Source organism: Bubalus kerabau, chromosome 8 (genome assembly GCF_029407905.1).
Source record: "Bubalus kerabau isolate K-KA32 ecotype Philippines breed swamp buffalo chromosome 8, PCC_UOA_SB_1v2, whole genome shotgun sequence".
NCBI classification, from domain to species: Eukaryota; Metazoa; Chordata; class Mammalia; order Artiodactyla; family Bovidae; genus Bubalus; species Bubalus kerabau.
The window spans coordinates 72485178-72510769 of record NC_073631.1 but is presented as its reverse complement, the minus strand read 5'-3'; the positions used below and the strand labels follow the sequence as shown (position 1 = coordinate 72510769).

The window sequence follows — 25592 nt, the reverse complement described above, 5'->3', positions numbered from 1 at the left end:
TACTATAAAGACAAATAAAGTAGGAATACAACAAAGGATTTAATGCTGAAACTGAAAATAAAATTAGTCACCTTTCCCACTTTATCCAGTTATATGATTTTGAGAGAAAAGAGGCACTGCTATAGAATTACTTTCTAGGGTAACGTACAATGTTAAAATCCTGAATAAGAACAACTGTCACTTTCACTGAGCTCAGGGGAAATACAGAAATACTCTCGTATCATACGGTACAGGGCTCTCTCAGCTTACGGCACAGTAAAATATGTATCTCCTTTTCTTAAGTATACTAATGTAATGCCTGAAGTAAGAAGCATTTTCAAAAGGTCACTGAGATCATATCTTGTTCAAAACATCAAAGGAAAAAAAGATATCTAAATTAGTAACTCCTGACTTAAATCTGCACATTCTAATCATATTTGTCATAATTTACATCCCTTTAGATAATTGAAAAGCAATTCAAATTAAAAAATTTTAAGTTTGCTTTGTAGAAAAAGTTTGCATTAAACTCTGTGAGGTGAAAACTGTAAAAATCAGAGTAAAGCATTTCCCAAAGCATGCTTTATTGGATATTAACAGGTTCCTATGACCCAATAAGTTTGGGAAATGCTGAATTAAACAAAGTTATACAGGTTTCGTTAGTCCATGCTTTCTTGAAGTCCTTAATATATATTAATCAAATTTCTATGAGAAAAATTTAGTATGCAGTACTTCCCAAAAGTATTTATCAATGGAACCCTTTTTTCACAGAGTATTTTATGGAACCGGTACTCCCAGAACATAATTTGCAAAATGCCTAACTAGAAAAATACTATTGGGGAAAGGGTATTAAAATAATAATTATTGGTTAAGTAGTGTTGGTTCTACTGAAATTCTCAAAGAAAAATAAATCATTTATTCACTCATTCAACAAATGTATACTGAGCACTTAAAACAAGCAAGGGAGCATTACAAGCATGGTGAGACAAAGGCTAGCAACACTGTACCAGACCTTTCCCACCCTCCCACTGAAACACACACACCCAACACTCTCCCACACCCTGGATACAAATGTAAGTGCTCCAGGAATATTAGTCAATGATCCACTGCAACGAAAAAGGATTTACTTCTCGCTATAAAAAATGGAAGTTGTTGGAAGCAAAATATCAAAGACTTACAAGACAGTTCTGAGAGATTTCCTTAAACTTCCCAGGGAGTGGGAGGTGCAGAGAACATAGGATTTTCAAGGACCAGTTGGAGGAAAGAGGCTCCAGAACCATACAAAGTCTTAATCACTCTACTCACCTAGTCCAACTGTTCAAAAGTCCAGGCTTCCTATCTCCAACCTGGGTCTAAAATTCTTAGCAATATAACATGAGTGGGGATGGAAAAGCACATGGAGTGGGAGTTCATGTCTGGAGATGCAAAATCAGCACTACAAAGACTGAGTTTGGAAGACCTGTGATGAGCAGGATACCTTCTTGTGCTAGATTATTTTTAGACAACCCCCACCCAAAAATATGCTATGGGCCATGTATCAGATGTTCTGTTAGAGTCTAAGAGGAGGACATGAGCAGCCTCTAGTCAGATAAGCCAGAGAAAAGTCACTAAGCCAATTGAGAGGTAAGCATCCCGGATTATGGAGACTATAATATCTATTATAGTATATCCTTGACCAAGAATAAGTAAAAGAAGAAAAATCAACAAATGAAGACAGGTGTTATAAAAATGTTATGTAATACAAAACCATAACACAGCACTGAAGATATAGAAAGCAAACACAAATGAGAAACAGGAATAAATTTTAGACAATTGGTTTGAATCTTTTATAAAGTTAAAAATAATTCTGAATAAAATGAAATAATGTAATGTAAGATAAAAAGAGGAATGACTGAGACATGGAAATTGGAATGGAGCTGGTAAAATAAGGGGAAAATGCTGTATAAGGGAAAAGAAAATGCAGCAGCCAAATTCATAATGTTATTAAGGTGAAAAAATTTGACAATTGTGAACACTGTTGAAAAATAAGATCAGGTATATGTTTTAAAAACTTCCTCAGTAGGTAGGGGGAAAAAAGAATAAGGGGAAAGATGAACAAAGGGAATATGATGAACATGGAAGACTGACAAAAATACAACATAAGAATAACGGGTGTTCCAGAAGAAGGGTAGCATATAAAACAGTGCCAATAAGCAAAGATATAACAGAAGAAAATTAAACTCCATCAAAGAAAGACAAGTCCACAGAACAAAAAGTGTTGCTTAAACAAGTAAAAATAATAAGAAACTAATACCTAGACCTAGTCAGCTGATTATTGAATATTTGAGGATAAATAACGACCCCATAAATGGCAGCCCACCAGGCTCCCCCGCCCCTGGGATTCTCCAGGCAAGAACACTGGAGCGGGTTGCCATTCCCTTCTCCAATGCATGAAAGTGAAAAGTGAAAGTGAAGTTGCTCAGTCGTGTCTGACTCTTCACGACCCCATGGACTGCAGCCTACCAGGCTCCTCCGTCCATGGGATTTTCCAGGCAAGAGTACTGGAGCGGGTTGCCATTCCCTTCTCCAATGCATGAAAGTGAAAAGTGAAAGTGAAGTTGCTCAGTCGTGTCTGACTCTTCACGACCCCATGGACTGCAGCCTACCAGGCTCCTCCATCCATGGGATTTTCCAGGCAAGAGTACTGGAGTGGGTTGCCATTGCCTTCTCCAATCATATAAATATCTAAGTGGGGGGTAGGAGCATGATAACAGAAAATGAAGAAAGATTTTTAACTCTTTCTCAGCTTTTTCAAATCCTTAACAATAAAGTAGCCATATTTCCAATTAGTCAACATGAGTTAGGAAGTTCAAGACATAAAATGGGCAGACATGGCTATGCTAAGACTCCACTCTTCTCCATTCACATTAGCATCTCTTCAAGACAGAGAAAAAAGAGAAAACAGCATCATATGGCACCACAGCATTTTACATATAGGCTAGTTCCACAGTACTTTCTGGGACAGTTTCAAAGACACTTGTTGACTTAAAAATAGTTACATGCCAATCAAATAGGAAGCAAGGCATAGAAGTTCATTTATACACAACCGTAATAGACTAATCAGATATTTTACCTAAGTAAACTTCCTAACTAGCAGAAGTTTTAGTTTAGCATTTAAAAGTGCCAAAACTTTATAAACTGTTGGATTTTGTAATGGAAATCATCTTGAAATACATGACAATTCTGTTAAACATAATTTAACATTTTCTTGACGATCTAGTAATACTAATTTGAGTATTAGTTTTTATAGTATGTAACAACATGTTCATGCCCTCAGGATTTTTGAGGTGTCTGCCCTGCTATTAAATTTCTCTCAGCTTCTGTTTCACACTTTAACCTCGCCTGTATTATGCTGTTTGAATTTAATGTCTACAGAACTGAAGACTGCCAGGAGAAACTAGGTAACGAAATCTGTTAAATTGGTAACTTAATTTTACACAATTCTAAAACAGTAGGTTCAAGGTAAAAAAGCAGTTGGCTCTGATCTCTTATAAAACAAAATGCATGATGTTAATGGTAGCTATTTCCTCCTACTTCTTCACTGACTTTTAGGTTTACAGCTGTGTTCTGGGGTGGGAGGTGGGGGTGTGGTTAAGGGCCAAAAAGACGTATCATATTTCCTGAGCTCCTTCTATATGCCAGAAATTTAATATAGCATATCCCCTATATATCTTGAAATAATTCTAAGACAGGTGAATATTATATCCCCAGCACTGATGAGGGGTGAAAAAGAACCTTAAAATAACCAACTTTTTCTCAGTCACACAACCAAAGCAGTAAAAGCCAGGACTATAACATAAGTCTGATTCCAAAACCTTGCTTTTTCAACCATTTCACACTGTCTCCTAGAAAGTGTTTCTCAAAATATATTTCAAGAATCACCTATTGTAAAATCATCTCAGATGCCTGTTAAAAATGTAGAAATGGCTACCACTCTGCACCTCCTATACAGGATTCCCTGGGGGTGTGTCCAGGAAAGCAAGTTTTTAGCAAATAACCCAGGTGATTTTTGATACACATTAGTGTTTGCAAAACCACTGTTCGAGGAGATATAATTTATGAAGTCTCAGTTGATAAAGGTTACAGCTTGCATTTCCTCCTGCAACATGTGCCCAACTTTCTCAGCTTGCTTTGCCCATCTCTTAAATAGCCATTATGGTTATGCTCTAAATTCTGCTCTCTTCCTGCTTTACAGTACTCACTGGGCAACCTTACCCAATCCCAGGGATTAAATTCCTATCAATATGCTTGTGACTCATAATTCTCTATTTTCAGTCCAGCTTCAGAACTGAATATCCAAATCTGCACCTTCTCACTATCCATGTTTCATCTCTTGAATGTCCTATAGGCACAATGTATATAACATGCCCACAACAGAGATCATCTTATCCTCATTCACGCTTCACTTGTGATCTTTCCTGTTGTGTCCTCCTACTCCATAAGCAGTACCTCCATTAAGTGAAGCCTCCAAACCAGAAAACTGAGCATCATTCTTAATTTCTCCCTTTTCTTCATCAAGTATTGCCATGTTATCTCCCTCTACCCCACTGCCACCTCCCGAAAGCTAGCCAGTCCTATTTTTCTAGCAAATATGCTTGTTTTTTACTTTTTTGCTGGCTCTGCAGAATATATGCTTAAAACACCAACCACTCTCCTACCATTTAAAATACAGTATAAATATAGCAACTAAATAATTCTAAATCATTTAGCACCCCTATGAGTTATGACCATTTGTCATTTGAAGATCTCCAGCATCTAAGTATCTTTCCTATTTTTAGTCCTGAGATCTTTAGGGAGCAGAGCCCACTTCCCACCACAGAAGCTGGAGGGAGGTTAGATTTTCCCTTTTTCAGATCAGTCAAGCAGATACGCCAGCCTGGGTCCTAAATCTGAACTGTTGTTCATACCAAGAATGCTAATTTGGTACAAATGGTTAGCAAACAGAAAGATATGACATGTGTTCAGAAATTTTTGATAATATCTGCTTGTTACGTTTAACAAGGCCTTTCCTTCTTAGTGAATAACTCATGCTAGTTTCGTAAGTATTAATGCTCCCTAGTAAGAAAGAGGGAAATATGCCCCTTAATACTGTGGAATTACACCCACTAAACTTTATCCAACTGATCAGTAAGTTGTTCTATGCCCTTAGTTGAAGACACACGAACATTTTCTCTGTTTACATAGCTCACATAAATGAGTTATACCATGAGGAAATATAAAATAATACTATTTAAAGTGAAAAATACTATATGACATATATATTTATTACTTAAGGGCCCCAAATGGCTCTGAAAAACAAACACAGGCAATATGTATAGGTCCAAAGGGAATCACTTTAGTTAGAATTCTAAGTTTGACTCATATGGTCTGGTGGCAGGAAATTTTAGATATTTCTAAAGCCTTTTATTTTTCTGTAAAATAAAAGTACATTATAAGCATAAAAATCAAGTGGTTTCTGTATGCAGCCATACACTTTCAACCATAGCAATAAACCTGATTTAAAAAACAGTGCAGTATGAGGTAGCTGTTAATTGAGAGTAAATAAATTACAGGCATTCTTGTAGACTGGAATTTAAATGTTTCTACTTTTGGAGGGCTATTCCTACTTTCCCTCTACGGCTTCCCTGGTGGCTCAGGGGTAAAGAATTTGCCTGCCAAGGAGGACACGCGGGCTCCATCCCTGGGTCAGAAATATTCCCTGGTGAAGGAAATGGGAACCCACTACAGTATCCTTGCCTGGGAAAACTCCATGGACAGAGGAGCCTGGTGGCCTCCATGGGGTTGCAAAGAGTCGGATACAACACTTTTCCACTACAACTGAAATTCAGATAATAATTATAGTCTAGTAGACTATAATAGACTATATACATATATACTATATACAGTATATATATACTATATATACATATATGTATACCTATATACATATAGGTATTGTTAAGATAAATACTATATAGGGAATATCTTAATATCCTATACATGTTATCCTCTTAGAGCCTTCTATGATAGAGAATTAATGACACTGCTGCTACACAGGTAACATGAAAATGGCCAAGAACACATGAGATAACTTGTGTCTCCTTCATGCACTTACAGTGGTAAACAACTCTCTGAATTCTCCGCCTCTCTCAGCTTCAAAGCACATCTTGCCTCCAGTCTCACCTTCTTTTGATAGCTGTCAACATGATCTTTCTAACATCCAATCAAAGTTTGTCATACCATCTACTCACCTGCAAGGCTTAGAAACATTCACTGTCCCTTATATAAAAAAGGCCAAACTTCTGACTAGGGAATTCACCAACTTGGTCCCACCCCTTCCCGGCTCATCAGCCCTCATATACATACTCACATATGTCTTCAGTCTATGTACAGATGAATGTGCTCAACTGCTCGGTGTGTCCAACGCTTTGTGACCCCATGGACTGTAGTTCCTGTGTCCATATTATCATGGCAAGAATACTGCCATGGTTGCCATTTCCTCCTCCAGATATACAGATGTATAGATATATTTTAAATCAAACCTGTTCTATTTTACTGCAAACTGACCCATCATCATCAGACCTTTAATAAGACTTAATTTGTACATGAATATTTCCTCATGCTGAAGAAGTCCTACTAAATATCAGATGTACATTTTAACTTCTCTGTATTGCTACAGGGTAATAAAGGTCTTTTATTTAACACTTATTTTGATAGATTTTAAGTTAATATTGTATATCAAAATTATTTCACTTCTATCAGGTCAAATTATTTCTATTGCTTAAGGAACAACAAAGATATCATCTTTCCTTATACAAACAACATTATAAAATGAAATTTTTAAATGCCAGATTTGATTTACACATTTTATATATATTCATGATGTAATTCTAAAATGCTAATGCCCTGACCCAACAATTTGCCTCTATCAAATGAATCAGGAAGAAAGGTAAGCTTTTACGGTTGTTACTAAAGTTATTGTTATAAAACAACAGAACTTCAATTATACAAATATTATCATTCTAGCAATATTTTGTAGGTACTAAAAGAGAACTACGATGCTATTTCAACATCAAAACACTTTATAACTGTCACTCACACTGATTGAACAGCTATGTCCTATTTTTCCTATCAATGGTTAAATTGTAAGGGAAGTAAGAGAGCAGAGAGGTCAACTTCAATGGAAAATTTTATTTCCCTGCCAAGATAAAAACTTTATTTTAAATTATCTGTTAAAAGCCCAATTTTCTACTGACTTTCATTTTATATTGAAAAGATACTATAATGAAAAAGTTAAAACCACTGATACGCTAAATAATTTTTGAAGTACATTTAGAATGACTCTTGTTTGAACCAAGGCTACCTGCAGCTGCCACATACTATATAGCGCTAGGGTTTTCTTTAACTGGGGAATGGGGGTAGAGACAGCAAAGCCCCTCAGGTGGAAAGAAAAGAGATACTTTGTACAAACTAACTGCTGCTGCTAAGTCGCTTCAGTCGTGTCAGACTCTGTGCGACCCCATAGACGGCAGCCCACCAGGCTCCCCCGTCCCTGGGATTCTCCAGGCAAGAACACTGGAATGGGTTGCCATTTCCTTCTCCAACAAACTAACTACTACCCCCTTAAAAGTGGGAGGAGATAGGTTCATAATACTGATCCATGATCTCATAGAGGTTACAGAAAAATATGAGTTTGGAACAGGTTCCTAAATGAGCCATCATTTACAGGCATGTTGGAAGGGCTGGTAACCACTAAGTTAAGGAAAAGAGCATGGCTTTGGAGCCATAGGGACCTGCACTAAATCCTCAATGTGCCTCTCAGCAGCCTGTGATAACCTCTCTTGCCTCGACTACTTCAGTGCCCCCCACTAAAACCAATTCCGGTCATAGAGCCCTATGCTTAAAAGCCATATTCAAGATAAAACACTTAGCAGGGCCCTTATTCTCATAAGGCTTTTGTCAATCTGATCCTAACCCACTTTTTTAGTCTTTTGTACTCCCTCCTTTCACTCTCTGTGACAGTCTTGATAAATGAGTTGAGTCATAATAATCAAATGAAGAGGAAAGAGATGAAAACAAGGATGTGATTTCACAAAGTGAGAAGTATGTTATACAAAAGTCATATATATATATATATATATATATGTATGTATTATCTTAAATGTGTATATATGTATATATACCTCATAAAGGCCCCAAATGATCATGAATGATAAATACAGATAATATTTATGGGTACAAAGGTAATAGTATTATTCACCCTAGAGGCTGGAACTAGTCTTTCTAAGCCATGATTATCTTGATGGGTCCGAATGTTTTTTGGCACACAGTGAGTTAGAAAATGTGAACCACGTAACTGTCAAAGAGTAACAAAGTACAGTTTAACCCAGTAAGTGGTATCAACTTTTCTGCACCTCTGTAATCCATTTATCTAAATCCTACTTAGCTGGAGGATCATAGTTCTCATATATCCAAATAGCTCTTTCCAAAGTTTAGATTAATGGATCAAACATACAGTAAACACTGATGTACAAATTAGCTATCTGATGTCACATATAAAAACAAAAATTTCATGTGAGATATACATTTTCTTGGGAAGAAAACAACACTAAGGAAATTAGGATCATGTCAAACAAGTAATTAAAAACTGTCTGAAGATAGATGCCCACCTCCCAAGTCCCTAAAAGCCAGAAGTGGCCAAGAATTCCAACGAACCGCTAAAAACAGATCTGAAATCTCAATGGAAACAGGAGACTCCATAGTGACAGACAGGGAAGAGCTTAAGGAAATATAAACCAAATCTTCATAGATCCACATAAAAAGGGAATGAGAGAATAGTAGTTTTTAAAAAGCTGTGGTAGTGGCTAGATGGATCACAAAGCACTTAAAATACAAATTAAAAAGAATGTTATTACCTCAGGCCTCAAAAAACAAGAATAGAAATGGGAATTTAACTAACCTGGGTTTGATCCCTGGGTTGGGAAGATCCCCTGGAGAAGGGAAAGGCTACCCACTCCAGTATTCTGGCCTAGAGAATTCCATGGACTGTATAGGTCATGGGGTTGCAAAGAGTCAGACACGACTGAGTGACTTTCACTATCACTTTCCCCTCAAATAACTAGAATTTAGAGTATTAGCTTTTGAAATAAATATAAACAGGTCTTGGAGATTATATTTGGGGATAAATTGTATTAGATTTGGGGAAGACTGTTGCTAATCTTTGACCTAACAGTATATACCAGTTAGGATTATGAGTGATGGAAGCAGATATTAGTATTCATTGATTTTTACAGAAATCAGAAATGAGAAGCTTAACTAACCAAAGTCACAAGGATTTGAAACCTCCCTCTCCTGGTCTTATGAAATAGAAAAAATTTCTTCACAGAGAAGTAAAATCTTGATCTCAGTTCACAATACTGTACAAAATTATATTTCTATAACAGTAACACATTTATTATCTATGATAATCATAATTTAACATGGACTCTAAATTTTCTGATAAAATCACCTACTTAACTAAGACTTAGCAGAAGAAAGAAGACTGTTGATAGTTGTTTATAGTTTACATTTCATGGATACCATTATTACACATGAACATGTAAATTAGTAACAGAATGCAAACTAGCCACTAAATTAATTTCTAACTTGATAATCCCACTAACCAAAAGGTAGGACCAGTTTCTAGCATCATGCATTTATTTCAAATTTATCTGAAATACAATAATCATATCTGCCAATTTGATAAAAAGGAAAAACCCTAAAAACTGCAAATAATGTCAAATGAAACATAAACTTTCAAATGACACTGATAAGTAACAATTTCATGAGAAAGTTTATATTCAGTGATATTGGACTTTTATGCCTTTTTTTCTCCTTAAGTGTTCTTTATGGAAATGAATGCTATATAACCCTTTATAATATTCAACTTCTGACTTGTTTTTCCTAGATAAGAGCAAAACTAAGAAAGCTTACATTCTTTAAATTTTAATATTTAATGGCTTTATTTGTTCAAATAATGAACTTAAAATTATGTTAACTATGACTAAGATAGTTATTAATTAGCAAATGAAGTTACAAATGTTATTTTATTGTTTCTAAATTAATGCAATTGATAACAGTGGTTAAGAACATGGACTCTAAACATTATGCTTTAGGTTCAAATTTCAAAACTGCCTTTACCATCTCTGGGACCTTGAACAAGTTACTTAATCTCTCTGTCCTCGGTTTTCCAAAAACTAAAATAAGTGGGACTAATAATGGTAGCTACCCAACAGAGTTGTAGTTAAAAGAGTTAATACAACTTAAGTGTTTAGACAGCTAAAGTGCTTAGAACAGTAACACACCAACGTTTGTTGTCACTTTAATCTGTAAAAGAAGCTAAGAAAGGAGTTGCACAGGTTTCATTGTTATCTAAATTTTTCTTTAAAATATTTGAAGGACAAAACATATTTTCCTCCCTTCAAAACTTGCACAACCCTAATGGTCTTAACTTTTCAGATATTCTACAATTATAGCCTGGAGGTAAACAATTCCTGAGGTAAAAGGCCACACAGATGAAAGTTTTCTCTTTCCTATTTTGAAAAAACACAGTTGTGTTGACTTTTAAGGCACTATGAAATTTAGAGCATTTGTCAAATAATAGAATTATTAATTAGTCTTAGGCTGTAATATTATAATTCTCAGTTATTTTTTCTCTGTTTGACTTCAGCTTGTTCTGTACCAAAAAAGGGAGGTGGCATAAAATGCCCCCCAAAACCCTCATGCAATGGAAGTTTATACAACTGAACACCAATACTACCTTTATCACTTCCATAATAATAGAACACTGTTTTACTGAGAGCACACCACCGTTTCTGCCATTCAAATCCCAGGAAACTGTGATCTACAATAAAGGGAGAAAAGAACAGTTTAGATGATATACATTACCTTTATAAATATAATGTGATTTCCCTATTGTAAAAGGAAAAGTTAGTTAATATGATTTCTAAGGTGCCTTTTAGCTGTAAAATTCTATGACTAGTTTGTGTCTTCTTTTCCAAGACACGAACAAAATATAAAACAAAGCTAAAAGGAATACACTGAAGCAGAGATGGGGCTGCTATATTTGTGGGATCAACTACATGGCTAACAAACTTTCCTGACAGGCATAGTCAAAAAGGCATTTGACTATAAGGTCTTAAGATAATTGATTCATCTGGGTCACATTTTCTCGTGTCATAAAAAGGAGGGAGGAGGAGTTGACCTAGATTATTTCTGTTATCTCTTTTGGCTTTAAAATTCAGCTAGGAAAGCTAAGGAAAGCAAATGGAATATATATAGAAAGCCCAAAGGGACTTCCTGAGAGATAAACTGAATGGTAATGAAGAGGCTTTCTGCTTTTCATTTCTTATATCATAATACTACCTCCATATTTCATTTCTATTATATATTGATGTTGAAAGAGTGAGACCATATGGTCAACTCTCAATTATCACAGCCAATAAAGAGGAACACTGAATGAATAACAGAAAATGGCAGAAAATATGCTAAGTTTGATCTGAACCATAGCAAACATGGCATATTGTCAGGTCAGGAAAAAGATAACCCTCTGCTCAGCCAGGTAGGATAATAGTGAGTAGTCCCATCCTGGAGATACAGTCAAGGCAGGAAGAGGCAGGAAACAGCTCCTGAATCATCTACAAATACCCAAGGTTGACAACAATAAACTTGATCAAATGTTTTATTTTGTTCTTAGAAAGTACTCTGAGCTGAAAGCTGTATTTTGTAGTTGGGATAATGTCATTAAATTTTCTTAGAGTCTTAGATTTTTAGGTTTTTCATTAGAATCATATAATTTACCTTTTCTGCGTTTTTCAAGGTAGCCAGCCTTTAACACAAAAGGAAGGTCCTGGGCTGCAATTGGAGGAAACTGGTTTCCTATGGAAGGCAAGGAGCAAAAAAAAGCAGTGAGTATTCCCTTTTAGAAAAATTAAGTATCAGATCTCATTAGATTCAGTATACTTTTAATTACTCAAATTAATTAAATCCAAGTCTATTAGTTTTATTTCATATGTATTGCATAGACTAGTCCCTCTCCACCTCCTGTGAATCTCAAGAGCAAAAAAATATTCTGTACTGTAACATCTTAATATATTATGCTCCCAAATACACAACAATATTATGTAACTTGATCTCTAAAGGGTAACACTTTTTGACCTGCATTCTATAAGGAATGGACTAGGACACTGTTATAAATAATAGTGTTCGGTATCTTTATAAATTCATTGGAAATATACTACAGTTGCTTTAGCATTTTACTAGAATGCTGCTGCTAAGTCACTTCAGTCGTGTCCAACTCTGTGCGACCCCAGAGACGGCAGCCCACCAGGATCTCCTGTCCCTGGGATTCTTCAGGCAAGAACACTGGAGTGGGTTGCCATTTCCTTCTCCAATGCATGAAAGTGAAAAGTGAAAGTGAAGTCGCTCAGTCATGTCCGACCCTCAGCGACCCCATGGACTGCAGCCTTCCAGGCTCCTCCATCCATGGGATTTTCCAGGCAGGAATACTGGAGTGGGGTGCCATTGCCTTCTCCATTACTAGAATGCTAACGAGTGAACATAACAAGTCCAATGACAGTTTCCATGGAATACACCAATAAACATAGTCTTAAAATAGTTTATGATAAATAATGTTTTGATAGGAAGCTTATTATATACAAATTAATCACAGAATTACCAACTGGGTTTTTAAAAAGTACCCAGTAGCTATAAAATCATGTTATTTTTCCTTAAGAAACAAAAATTCAAATTAAAGTACTAATTTCAGTTCCCTGGTGGATCAATTTTGCTCAGTTCATTAAAATATATTTAAAATGGAGTAATAATTTTGAAATACATATAAAATTTTAAGGAAAGCCAGTGGGAAAGTTTGAACAACTGTCCAATCAATGTATCCATTTAATCCATTAAAGGTAAAAGTTATTTAGTATAGTATTTTTGTACATAAAATAAAACTAACATAAAGGAATCTTATCTATGTGAGTAAGTCCTGGTTAACCACTAAATTAAAGAAGGTGACTATAGTTTGACTTGCTTTTTTAAAAGAAAAGAAAAAATGATTAATAGCATCTTTTAAATTAAACTAGGTTACACCGACAAACAGAAATATTATATCACATAGAAATATGAAATTTTAGCTAAAATAAAACCATTTAGGAAAATTTTCTTTCTAAATAAGATTCCTGAAAACAAAGTATCTACCTCTTCAACTAAGCAAGATGATAGTTCAGTTTTTGTGGAAGTATGCTTGGACTTAGTCTTTTATGTAACTGGCACATCGAGTTCTTAAGTGAACTATACAAAACCCCTTTGTAGGAAGCATCATTTGGATGACATTTCAGAATGAGAAAGCAAACATATTAATTAAATATTTAATATGATTATTGTATGTCATGAAAAAATGTCTATGTGGTTTGTGCACAGTGATAAAAATAGAAAATTCACTGCAAACATACCATAAATAATTTGGAGCCTTTCGGATGATGGAAACAAACTCTTAAGAACTCATTTATGGATGAAATTAAGCTACCCAAGGAAGAGGCAACTTTCCAGTCTTTAGGTCTAATACAAAAGGGCACAGGGAGCGATTAATTACCTCCACTTGGCTACATAAGGCTCATGGAGAAGTAGAGCCATGACCCTCTCATATACATTGGGGCATAAAATAAATGTTCTTTACATATAAAACAAATGCTGTAAATCTTAAGAAGAAACTTTACATTCTAAAGAGAAATGGGTACCTTTAGAATAGCTTTCAACTTTAAAAAGTTACTGGTCCAGAAAAAAGGAGGGGAAGAAATGGAAGAGAAGAAAAGGAATTAGAATTTACAAAGGTGAATATATATATAACCTGAAGCTCTTGCTTTAAGAAAAATGTTGATTAAATTTCCATCTGGTAAATCAATAAAATTTGATGTCACAAGCAACACTTATTCTGAATTCTAAATTCATGTATCTAATATATTTATTTCATTCCTAAAGGGGAAAAACAAATTTTCTGACTAAAATTTCACTTTTCTAAATTCCTTTTGTTATTTGTCCAACACCTAGGTTTTGTTTAACATACACATTAATTTTTTAAAAAGTAAAAGTAAAGTAATAGTAATCCCTTTAGATACTTCAGATTTTAAGTTCTTAGAAGAACCATTCAACTTGTGTAACACCATAAACATATAAACATTTAATACTTTTTGATGGTAGAAATTGAAATTTGTAACAAGATATAAAAAGTAGTAATTTCTCTTTAAAAAAATACGAACTCTCACATCATTTAGACCTCATATCACTGTACCTAGACTGATCAACAGTATGCCACCATTTAAGGAGATACACACTGATTCAAATAATTATTATTGTTGTTCATTTGCTCAATTGTGTCCAACTCTTTGCAACCCCCACAGACTACAACACGCTAGGCTTCCCTGTCCTTCACTATCTCCCAGAGTATGCTCATGCCCATTGAGCTGGTGATGCCATCCAACCATCTCATTCTCTGTTGTCCCCTTCTCCTCCTCCTTCAATCCTTTCCAGCATCAGGGCCTTTTCCAATGAGTCACCTCTTTGCATCAGGTGGCCAAAATATTGGAGCTTCAGCTTCAGCATCAGCCCTTCCAATGAATACTCAGGACTGATTTCCTTTAGATTGACTGGTTTGATCTCCTTGCAGTCCAGGGGATGCGAAAGAGTCTTCTCCAGCACCACAGTTTAGAAGCATCAGTTCTTCAGTACTCAGCCTTCTTTATGGTCCAAATAATTATTAATAAGACTACCACAGACAGAGGTGCCTGGTGGGCTACAGTCCATTGGACTGCAAAGAGTCAGACAACCACTGAGCAACTAAAACACACACACACACACAAATGCAGCTATGCTGATAACATGAAGAAAAGAAAGGTAAAGCTAATATAAACCTATCTGGCAGGTATCAACAAAGAGTTGCTGAAAATCTGCCAAACACAATTATATTATCTCACCAAGAGAAACTATGCATCACAGCCAATTACAACATTCCAACAAACTCACAATTATCAACTCGGTTTCACTACCAAAATTCACACCCTTGTCTCAAAAGTAAGTTTAGCACTGAGCTTTAATCCTTTGGCACAGGATTAGGCATTCAGTAAATGTTGGCTTTTATTAATTATAATTAAATATTATTATTATACTTAGTATAACTATTAATTCAAATGAATGGTTACCAATGTGACTATTTAATGTTGTCTAGGGAATTTTAATCAGAAAAATGAAAAAAGCATGATTTGGTAACTGTATGAGTTAAGCATTACAGTTATTTTAAAAGCAACTTGAAGATTTCTTTCTGAATATATGAAAGTGGCTGATAGAGAAATTATATCCTAACTCAAAGAAGAAAAAATAATTAACCTATACTCCAGGGCAGCTTCTTTATATTGCAGACTATCACCTCATAGCTTTCTAAAGTGGCCAAAAATTCTCAATACCCTGACAAAATAAACATATACTGACAAAAACAAGTCTTTTTATAATATGAGCATGTATTTCTTATATAATAGTCCAACTTTTCTAAAGAATATCAATATTAGACATTAAAACTAATACCCTACAAGAGCAGGCAAGGAATGGGTCTTCTTCCAATTTGACATTTTGGAATCTGAAATATGCAAAATGGTAACAATGTCACAAAAAATTCAAAGAAACAAGTATCACGTGCCTATTATATCCTACTAACTCAGTGGGAAAAAGGAAGCAGTGGAATGCAAATTTTCTTATAGTTAGGTAGGTATCAATATTTTATTTACAAGGCCACTGTTTTTAAAAGATAACTCAAGAATTCTAGATTGTGTCTTGAAACTTTTATCTTAAAAATCAAACTGTGTTATATAGTGGACATAGTCCACCAGCAAGCTAAAGGAATGGACTCCAGAATAGAGAAGAGCATGAAAATATTTTTAAAAAATTACCTAAAACCCAAGTAAGGTATTACCCAATTTTAGTAATTTTATTAATCTACAGTTTTAATTTTTTCCTTAGAAACTAGGAGGAAAAATACTGAAATCTTAAATATAGCCATGTATTAAAGAAATAAGTTCTATCTTTTTAAATATTAAAATATTTAATAACAATATTTAATAAAATATTAAATAATACCCCCATTCTAAGATTCCATGAAATATATACACATTGATACTCTTCTTGCACTTTCAATAACAAATGGCCAAGGATCAAGATGGATTTAACTTTCAAAAATATCTAAAGTGAAAATTGTTCACAACATATTTTTATAGAACAATGGGTAACTGCCTTTAGATCTAGCATAGAATTGTCTTATGTTGTTTCAAAGGTTTAATTTCTAACTAGAATCGCGGTCTGGAATAGCTGTGAAAGCAAATACATACATAAATATTTGTCATATTCTACTAACTCAATTCACATGGAAAATTTGGAATCTCAAATCTTTTCATCAGTTTTTTTTAGTGGCAACATGAAAATCATGTATTCAAAGGACATGTGAAACAACAGTAACACTTAAGAAAAGAACTACTACAGTAACTAAAAGATTACTACTTGTGTTTCCTTAGCATAGTCCTTTTATAGAGTTTATTTTCTCAATGTATCACTACTACTCTCTTCAGAAAGGATTAATCAATGAATATACTAGTACTGGTGATCCCTAAATCTATCATGATACTTACTTTAAAAAAAAAAAGGCTCATATTTGGTTAGACACAAAGACAGTCAGCTTCCAATTAGCAGGACCCTAGAATCCCCAGAGGTAGTTAAGCCTTGGCTACCAGATTCAAAGACTGATAAGGTCCCTGTGATGACACCAGGGGCAAAAATAGAAGTTGCAGCTCACAGGTTTGCCATCTGTTAGTCCCTCCACCCCCTCTATAAAATGGCAAGTCATTTTAAAAGCTACTCAGCAAAAGCTAAATAACTATTCGGGTAATCCACATTTGCCTTTATTAACTGTTTCTTGATATGGAAATTCCAATAGCCTCATGAGAATCATCAATAAGTCTATCTGAAACCAAAGAAGATAATAACTCAATATTACAGCTCTGTGCTCACAGGAAATGCTTCATGAATATGGTCCAAAAGATATATTAAATGCTTGTTCAGAGTCCAAACAAAAGCTATATTACATCAAATATATATATGTAACTGTGGCTGATACTGATTTTCATGGAAATCTGTCAATATGTAAAATTCAAGCGGCAATAATAGAAAAATTAAGAATCAGAATTAAGAGAAATCTGAAATCATGGGGGTTCATCAATAACCACTAAAATAGCAGTCAAAAAGCCATAGATTGAAAGTATGTGTGGATTATGTTATCCATAAAGTTATATTATCCTCATTCACTTAAAACTGCTTCTTTTACTTAAGAAGTATGGCCAGGATTTGAACTATCTAAGTATATATCTGAAGATTGCTTTTTTAGATAAATTTTTAGTATAGGACTACTGTCCTTAGCTCATAAATTTAGATGTAAAAATAATATCTCTTGAAGATTTCTGATTCTTTGGTCCAGTGATAGACCTTAAGCTGTAACATTTTTTAATGCATTAAAGTTATTGCTTATAGAATTTTAAAAATGCTTTTATCCAAAAATTCCAAATATACCAATTTGTGGAAATGCCTGTAAGACTCCTTCAGTTATTTATAGGGATAAAAGCATATCAATGTACTGACTCCATCATTTTAAAATAAGGGTCAATATGAGTAATTTCACTTTATAAACAAGACTTCTTTTTCATATATTTATAATACTGGGCACTCTTTATACTTTTACATTTTTGTAAAAGCTACTTTTTAATAATACATCATTAGATTCCACAGAAATAAGTTAAATCAAATTTCATCTCCTATATACAGTTACTTCTCAGCTTTGTGTCTGACTATATCTTTTTTTTTTTTTTTTTTTAGTGGTTAAAAACAACACAAATTTCTAATCTTCCAGTTCTGGAGGTCAGAAGTCCAGAAAGTGTCTCATGGGCTAAAATCAAGGTGTCAGCAAAACTGTGTTCCTTCTGGAGCCTGGAGGACAGACTCTATTTCCTTCCCTTTCCAGCCCCTAAAGGCTGACCTATTTCACTGGCTATTGGCCTCCTTCCATCTTTAAAGCCAGCAATGGTTATTTGAGTCTTTTTCACAATGTCCTCTTTCTGGTTACAATTCTTTTGCCTCCTTCTTCTCATTTAGAGTGAAAAGTGAAAGTGAGGTTGCTTAGTCGTGTCTGACTCTTTATGACCCCATGGACTGTAGCCTATCAGGCTCCTCTGTCCATGGAATTTTCCAGGCAAGAGTACTGGAGTGGGTTGCCGTTTCCTTCTCCAGCTTCTCATTTAAAGGTTCTTGTATTTACATTATGGGCTTCCCTTATAGCTCAGTTGGTAAAGAATCTGCCTGCAACACAGGAGACCCAGGTTCAATTCCTGGGTCGGGAAGATTCCCTGGAGAAGGAACCGGCAACCCACTCCAGTATTCTTGCCTGGCCCATCTGGATAATCTCCTTATTTTAAGGTCAGCTGATTAGCAATCTGACTCCAAAGGATTCGGATGTGGACTTCTCTGAGGCACTATTATTGTGCCTACTGTACCCTCATTATCATATCAATTGGCTATTGATTTTTGCATATATTTGGAACTTATGTATCTGTCCACATCTTCTCTGTAACAAGAAAAAAACTTAGCTAAATTCAGAAAAGCAATATTTTTTTAAAGTTTATGATACACAAACACAGAGAAACTGTGGTACAAGCTTAAAATGGAATACATTTTTTTCCTTAAATTAAAAATAAAATTATAAATATATCAAAATTTTAAGATATTCTAAATAATTAAGTATATATGGTTATGAATTGGATTTTAATTTAATGTTTTACTTTAACACAAAAATGTGCCCCGACCTTTTTTTTTATTGAATTATAGTTGATTAAGGGCTTCTCTGGTGGTTCAGACGGTAAAGAATCTGCCTACAATGCAGGAGACCTGGGTTTCATCCCCAGGTCTGGAAGATCCCCTGAAGAAGAAATGGCAACCCACTCCAATATGCTTGCCTAGAGAATCCCATGGACAGAGGATCCTGGTGGGCTACAGTCATGGGGTCACAAAGACTCGACTGAGTGACTATCACTTTTTCACATATAGTTGGTCTACAATGCTCTTGTAAGTTTAAGGTATACAGCAGAGTGATTCAGTGATTCAGATATAGATATAGATATAGATATATATATACACACACACACACACACACATATATACATACATACATACATACATATATTTCTTTTTTCCCCAGATCCTTTTTCTTTACAGGCTATTACAAAATATTGAGTATCTTCCGTATGCTATATAGTTGGTTTGTGTTTGCAATTTGATTTGTATTTTAAGATTGTGGTTAAAACCTTGAGTCTTAAACTCAAATTGTAGCTTGACTATTAGTTCTGTGACTTAGGCAAGTTGCTTGATTTCATTTAATTTAGTTTTCAAATATTTGAATGTAGGTGTTAAGAGGGCACACTATGGAGAATTACTGTGGAGATTTAGAAATATAATATTTGAGATAACTACTTTAAAATGTTACTTCTTCTTTTTAAATAGCAATGCAAATTTGCCAAGTCCATTGCTCCATAAATAAGAAAACAAGAAAGCTGAAAAGAAAAACCACGACAATAAAATCTGAAAGCCTTTTAATAATACAAATTTCTCTCCAGCGATAGCTATTTGGCTATGGTTTTTCCAGTAGTCATGTATGGATGTGAGAGTTGGACTATAAAGAAAGCTGAGTGCCGAAGAATTGATGCTTTTGAACTGCGGTGTTGGAGAAGACTCTTGAGAGTCCCTTGGACTGCAAGGAGATCCAACCAGTCCATCCTGGAGGAGATCAGTCCTGGGTGTTCACTGGAAGGACTGATGTTGAAGCTGAAACTCCAATACTTTGGCCACCTGATGTGAAGAGCTGACTCATTAGAAAAGACCCTGAGGCTGGGAAAGATTGAGGGCAGGAGGAGAAGGGGATGACAGAGGATGAGATGGTTGGATGGCATCACTGACTCAATGGACATAGGTTTGGGTGGACTCTGGGAGTTGGTGATGGACAGGGAGGCCTGGAGAGCTGCAGTCCCTGGAGTCGCAAAGAGTCAGACACTACTGAGCAACTGAACTGAACTCCTTCCTTACTTATATTAGCTCTGTATCAAACACGACCTTTACCATACTGACAGACTATAAGTTTTAAGCATCTTTTAAAAAAGTATCATCAAATATAAATTAAAAATATATATATATAAACAAATATCAGCATGGTTCAATAAGGTAATAATAATTGCAACAGCTAACATTTATTATGTCTTTAAGGCTTTACCATGAGTTAAGCATGATATAGTCATCATCTCATTTTATTCTCTTACATCCCCAAAGTTTCCCAATGGAAAATTAAGGTCACAGGTATGAGGTGGATCCAGGACCCCAAGTCTGTCCAATGAAGCCCATTCTCTGAAATGCTATGTCCTACTGTTGATGAAATAAGTGAATGTCATCTACAGACTGGAGAAGGAAATGGCAACCCACTCCAGTGTTCTTGCCTGGAAAATCCCATGGACAGAGGAGCCTTGTAGGCTATAATCCATGGGGTCGCAAAGAGTCAAATTTGACTTAGAGACTGAGGGCATCTACAGAAACTCTATAAGACAATATCATTGAATTACTGTTCTGTGTCATTAATCACAATTACGCATTTAAAATTCTACACTTGTTTCATTTTCTACAAGATTTTAGAGAGATAAATTTCACTTCCTAAAAATGTCGTTTTAAAAGATTTCCATTTTGGTTTAAAAACACATTCACACAAACATGAGACAAATTAGTAATGAGAAAACTGATAGCTATGGAAGGAAAAAGAGGCTCTTTTTGTATGCAGATTCCTCTAGCAAACTATATTAAATATGAAATAAATATAATTTAGACTGGATTCTTAAGTTCCTTTCCATTCAACTATGTTTTAGTTTTGCGTAGGCTATACAGCAATCTTATTTTTTTCTCTTTTGTAATTGTTTTATGTTTTAAATTTAAGCTATAAATTTTTATAATTGTTTTTAGAATAAAAGTAACATTTTTCTAATTTAAAATATTCTTTAAGTTCATTTTCATTGATTTATTTTTCCTATTCTGTGTATAAAAAGTTTAGAGTCATTAACAATATAAGATCATATCTGAAGTATCTGAAATACGAATCCACAGAATGTCTTCTATATTATATAATATAATAAAAGATACACTTTTGTTTCTGCCTTGAAGAAAGAACAGATACATAAACATACATACATACATAAACATTCTATTCCCATCTCCCCAAAGAATCTATTATTGAGGGGTGGTTAAAATAAGTGAAAAATATTCAGTATGAAAATATCAACTGTGAAATCATTTTATGACTAACCTAAATTATTGAGTTGGGATAGAGTCTGCCATTCAAAGTGTTAAAAGGATCCTCTTGAAATGCGTGCATGCTATTTCTCTTTTCTCCCTCTCTCACTCAGACACACACACACACACACACACACACAATTTATCTTCCTCTCATCTGAAACATATTTTTCTATAAGTCTCTTTTTTCAATATAAGTATGAAATTAACACATCCTTACCTATTAATTTAGGAATACACTGCTTTATTTCCCCCACAAAGCATTTCACAAGCACTTTTTTAACCATGTTGTATGAATTCTTTTTTAATTAATTTATTTATTTTAATTGGAGACTAATTATAATATTATAGTGGTTTTTGCCATACATTGACATGAATAAGCCATGGCTGTACATGTGTTCCTCATCCTGAAGCCCCCTCCCACTTCCCTTCCCTTCACAGGCATTTGTATAGATATATTTGGTAAAGAAATTAAAAGCAAACAGGAGAAATTTGTATGTATGTGTGTGTGTGTGTATATATATATATAGCAAGTACCTGTATAGAAAAATGTTAATATTAAGGGAATATGAGTAAAGGGTATACTTGGAATTCTTTGCACTATTCTTTCGACTTTTCTATAAATGACATTATTTCAAATTAAAAAAAATAAAACATAAGTAAAAAATTTAGACAAAACTAGGAGTCAGGGTAGAACACAAAAGTTGGAAATGCAAAACTACTACTTATCAGGACTGGGGCAAAAATTCAGTAAAAGCTTTATAATAATCAACATGAAGCAAGAAATAATAAGTTATGTGATTCACTGCCCATAGTTAAATACAGATCATTGCTCAGGGAGGAACAAGTAGCAACTATTCTCAGTTCCCAGCACTGAAATAAGAAAGAAATTTCTCCCATGTGGTCACAATGTCCTCAATAATATTTTTACAGTAAGTAAAATAAAAGTTTCATAGGGTTGCCTTGTATAGCATCACTCATATTGAGCCAACAGCATAATGCCAAAGTAAGATTCAGTAAAAGCAATTCTACCAAGTACAAAACCAGGTAGCCCAAGTATATAACTCCCAAACAGCTATGCTAAACTTAAGGATAAAATCACAGAATGCCTATAGGAATAGGCACCCTGAACATTTTTCAGACAATCCCTCTAAAATACTACTTGTCTTGATCAAACTTTTGGTAAATATTAAATCCCAGGCAGCGGATATGACCCCTGCAAGAAGCTTAGACAGCTCTTTCTGTTACTGCTTAAGAGTCATACCTTAACAAGCAGCCAAGCTGGAAGTAATGTTGATATATACTCTTATTTATAAATTTACATATAAATTTGTAAGGTTTAATAGCTTTGCAGGACCTGGATGAGGACAACCTTAACACAAAAACAAATCCGCAGCTCTCCTTAAAACTCTCAGTGCCAGAATAATTCTAGCTTGCAAAACATTTGCACATGCCCACTTTACCTAAATAAAACATCCATAGAACATGCTACTGAGATTAAGAGTATGAGTCTACTTTACAATATGAACTGGTCATCTTATACACATCTGGGTAACTGAAAGAATTAGAAAACATTGTTATTTATGTAACTGAGTAAATTACTACAGAATACAAATTGAAACTTCAATATTAGACCAGTTAATGCATAGCATGTTTTTTTCCTCTAGTACCTGAAAATAAAAGCATACCATATGCTGAATCATCTTTCTGGTCATCAACTTCAGAGTAACTTTTAACAGTCAAATGTGGGACTGGCTCAGGAGAGAGACATTCACATGGTACTTACAGTATTAGCCTAAAATGATGTGTTCACAAGTTTATCTTTTCTACTAAGCTTTGAGCAAGGGATCATGACAGTGATTCTCAAACTTGAGTGTGCACCAAAATCACCAACGGTACATATTTAAAAGGAGAAGGCAATGGCACCCCACTCCAGTACTCTTGCCTGGAAAAATCCCATGGGCGGAGGAGCCTGGTAGGCTGCAGTCCATGTGGTCTCGAAGAGTCGGACATGACTGAGCGACTTCACTTTCACTTTTCACTTTCATGCATTGGAGGAGGAAATGGCAACCCACTCCAGTGTTCTTGCCTGGAGAATCCCAGGGACGGGGGAGCCTGGTGGGCTGCCGTCTCTGGGGTCACACAGAGTCGGACACGACTGAAGCGACTTAGCAGCACTTAGCAGCACGTATTTAAAATGTAGAAGCACAACATTGAATTAAACAACACTGTTCTTGATGGTATATATTAAAACCTCATCTAGTACTAGTTTATAGGACTTATAAAATATGTTCTAAAGATGTTTAATATAAAATTAAAAGAACATCAATAAGTAGATACAATACACTTCTGCAGTCACAACACTGAAAACAGAGGGAAAATGCCAGACGTAAAAACGAACATGAGGATGATGATTTTGTTTACAGCGTATCTAACTTTTGAGTCATTAAAATAATTCTATAAACATTTTATATGTGTTAACCATTGCCCATCTGGTCCCCCACTGCTAAAAAGAAGAGGAAGAGAAAACTGACAGGAAACACCAGAGGGGCAAGATAGCCGGTAAAGGGCTTTCATAACTGAAGAGCAAAAACGGCATTCCATCTTAACACCCACTTTCACAGTTAATAACACTCCAATTCAGTTCTACACTTTATAACAACCAACATAAAGTAAGAGATACAGTGCAAAGAAAAAAAATAAATTGGAACTGCACTGCTGCTGCTGCTAAGTCACTTCAGTCGTGTCTGACTCTGTGTGACCCCAAAGACGGCAGCCCACCAGGCTCCCCCATCCCTGGGATTCTCCAGACGAGAACACCGAAGCGGGTTGCCACTTCCTTCTCCAATGCATGAAAGTGAAAAGAGTGAAAGTGAAGTCGCTCAGTTGTGTCCAACTCTAGCGACCCCATGGACTGCAGCCTACCAGGCTCCTCCATCCATGGGATTTTCCAGGCAAGAGTACTGGAGTGGGGTGCCATTGCCTTCTCATATAGTATTAAAATTGCCCATTTTTAACCATGTGATTTTAGCATATTTCTCAAAAATTAGTATCCGTGATATAAAAAGTCAACTGCCAAATAGTCTAACTGACATTTACCATGAGTTACACATCATAATGCAATCTAGTAATTTGTTCGCTGTGTGGACTATCTCATCCCAGGTTCACAAGCTGACACAGTCCAACTGTCCATGGTCTCCTTTTCTCCTAATTAAGAGCTGTCATTACCAGAACAAAGTCACTACTAAAGTTTTTATTCAAATTAAAACTTCAGAAAGAAGTTCATTGAATATTAAATGGAATAAAATGTTTGTCAACAACTTCCAACTATGGATTCAACTTCACGCAACAAAGAGCACCTTTTAGCCACATGTGAGCACCCACCAAGACAGTTCAGCTGTGGTATCTCACTGCAACGTAAGGTGCTGGCAGATACCTCAGGGAGTTTAGGCAGTGAAACCGTCTGAACGCAGAACCTTAGTTTGCGCGTGAATATTTAAAATATACAATGACCTCTTAAAAACATGGAAAAGACTTAAAATCCAAAGGATATACATCCTACTCCATGTGAAAAAATGATAAAACATAAAACAAAACTTATTCAAAATAAATCCAGATATGGTAAGCTCTTGTGGTAAGATATTCCATTACATGTCTTTCTCCACAAATTCAGTCTGAAATTAATCATATTTGAATAGACCATGATGTATATTCTCACTGAAAAAAATTTACAAATATTATATATATATATATCTCTAAGAATACAATTATAGTTAGTAACTAAATTAATTCAATTAAGTTCCCTTCATCTGGATAGCCTCATCTGCAAGATTCAAAGTTCTACTTTACTTTTAAAAATGATCAAAATACATTAAATTAGAGAAAAGAAATACCTCATAAATCCCTCAGATGATAGAAACCTATGGTAATTTAATACTTGGTCCAATGATCTCTTACCAATCAAAGAAATCAGGTATGATATTAGAAATCTTTTTTGCCTTCAATCTTTCCCAGCATTAGACAAAATAAGAGGATGAGATGGTTAGGCAACATTGACTTAATGGACATGAACTTGAGCAAACTCTAGGAGATAGTGGAGGACAGGGAGGCCTGGCGGGTGCAGAACATGGGTTCACCAAGAGCCAGACCTG

At 35.1% G+C, this 25592-nt stretch overlaps 1 protein-coding gene across 1 annotated transcript in view; it reads right to left on the bottom strand.

The window, feature by feature from the left end:
- The window catches only part of SKAP2 (src kinase associated phosphoprotein 2), a 168306-nt gene that overhangs the window by 59256 nt on the left and 83458 nt on the right, over positions 1 to 25592 (bottom strand). The window contains exons 5-6 of the mRNA XM_055590543.1: positions 11833 to 11910; positions 10793 to 10876 (exon numbers count right to left, since the gene is read on the bottom strand). Of these exons, the coding sequence (XP_055446518.1) occupies positions 10793 to 10876; positions 11833 to 11910 (162 nt within the window). The remainder of the gene's footprint in view (positions 1 to 10792; positions 10877 to 11832; positions 11911 to 25592) is intronic.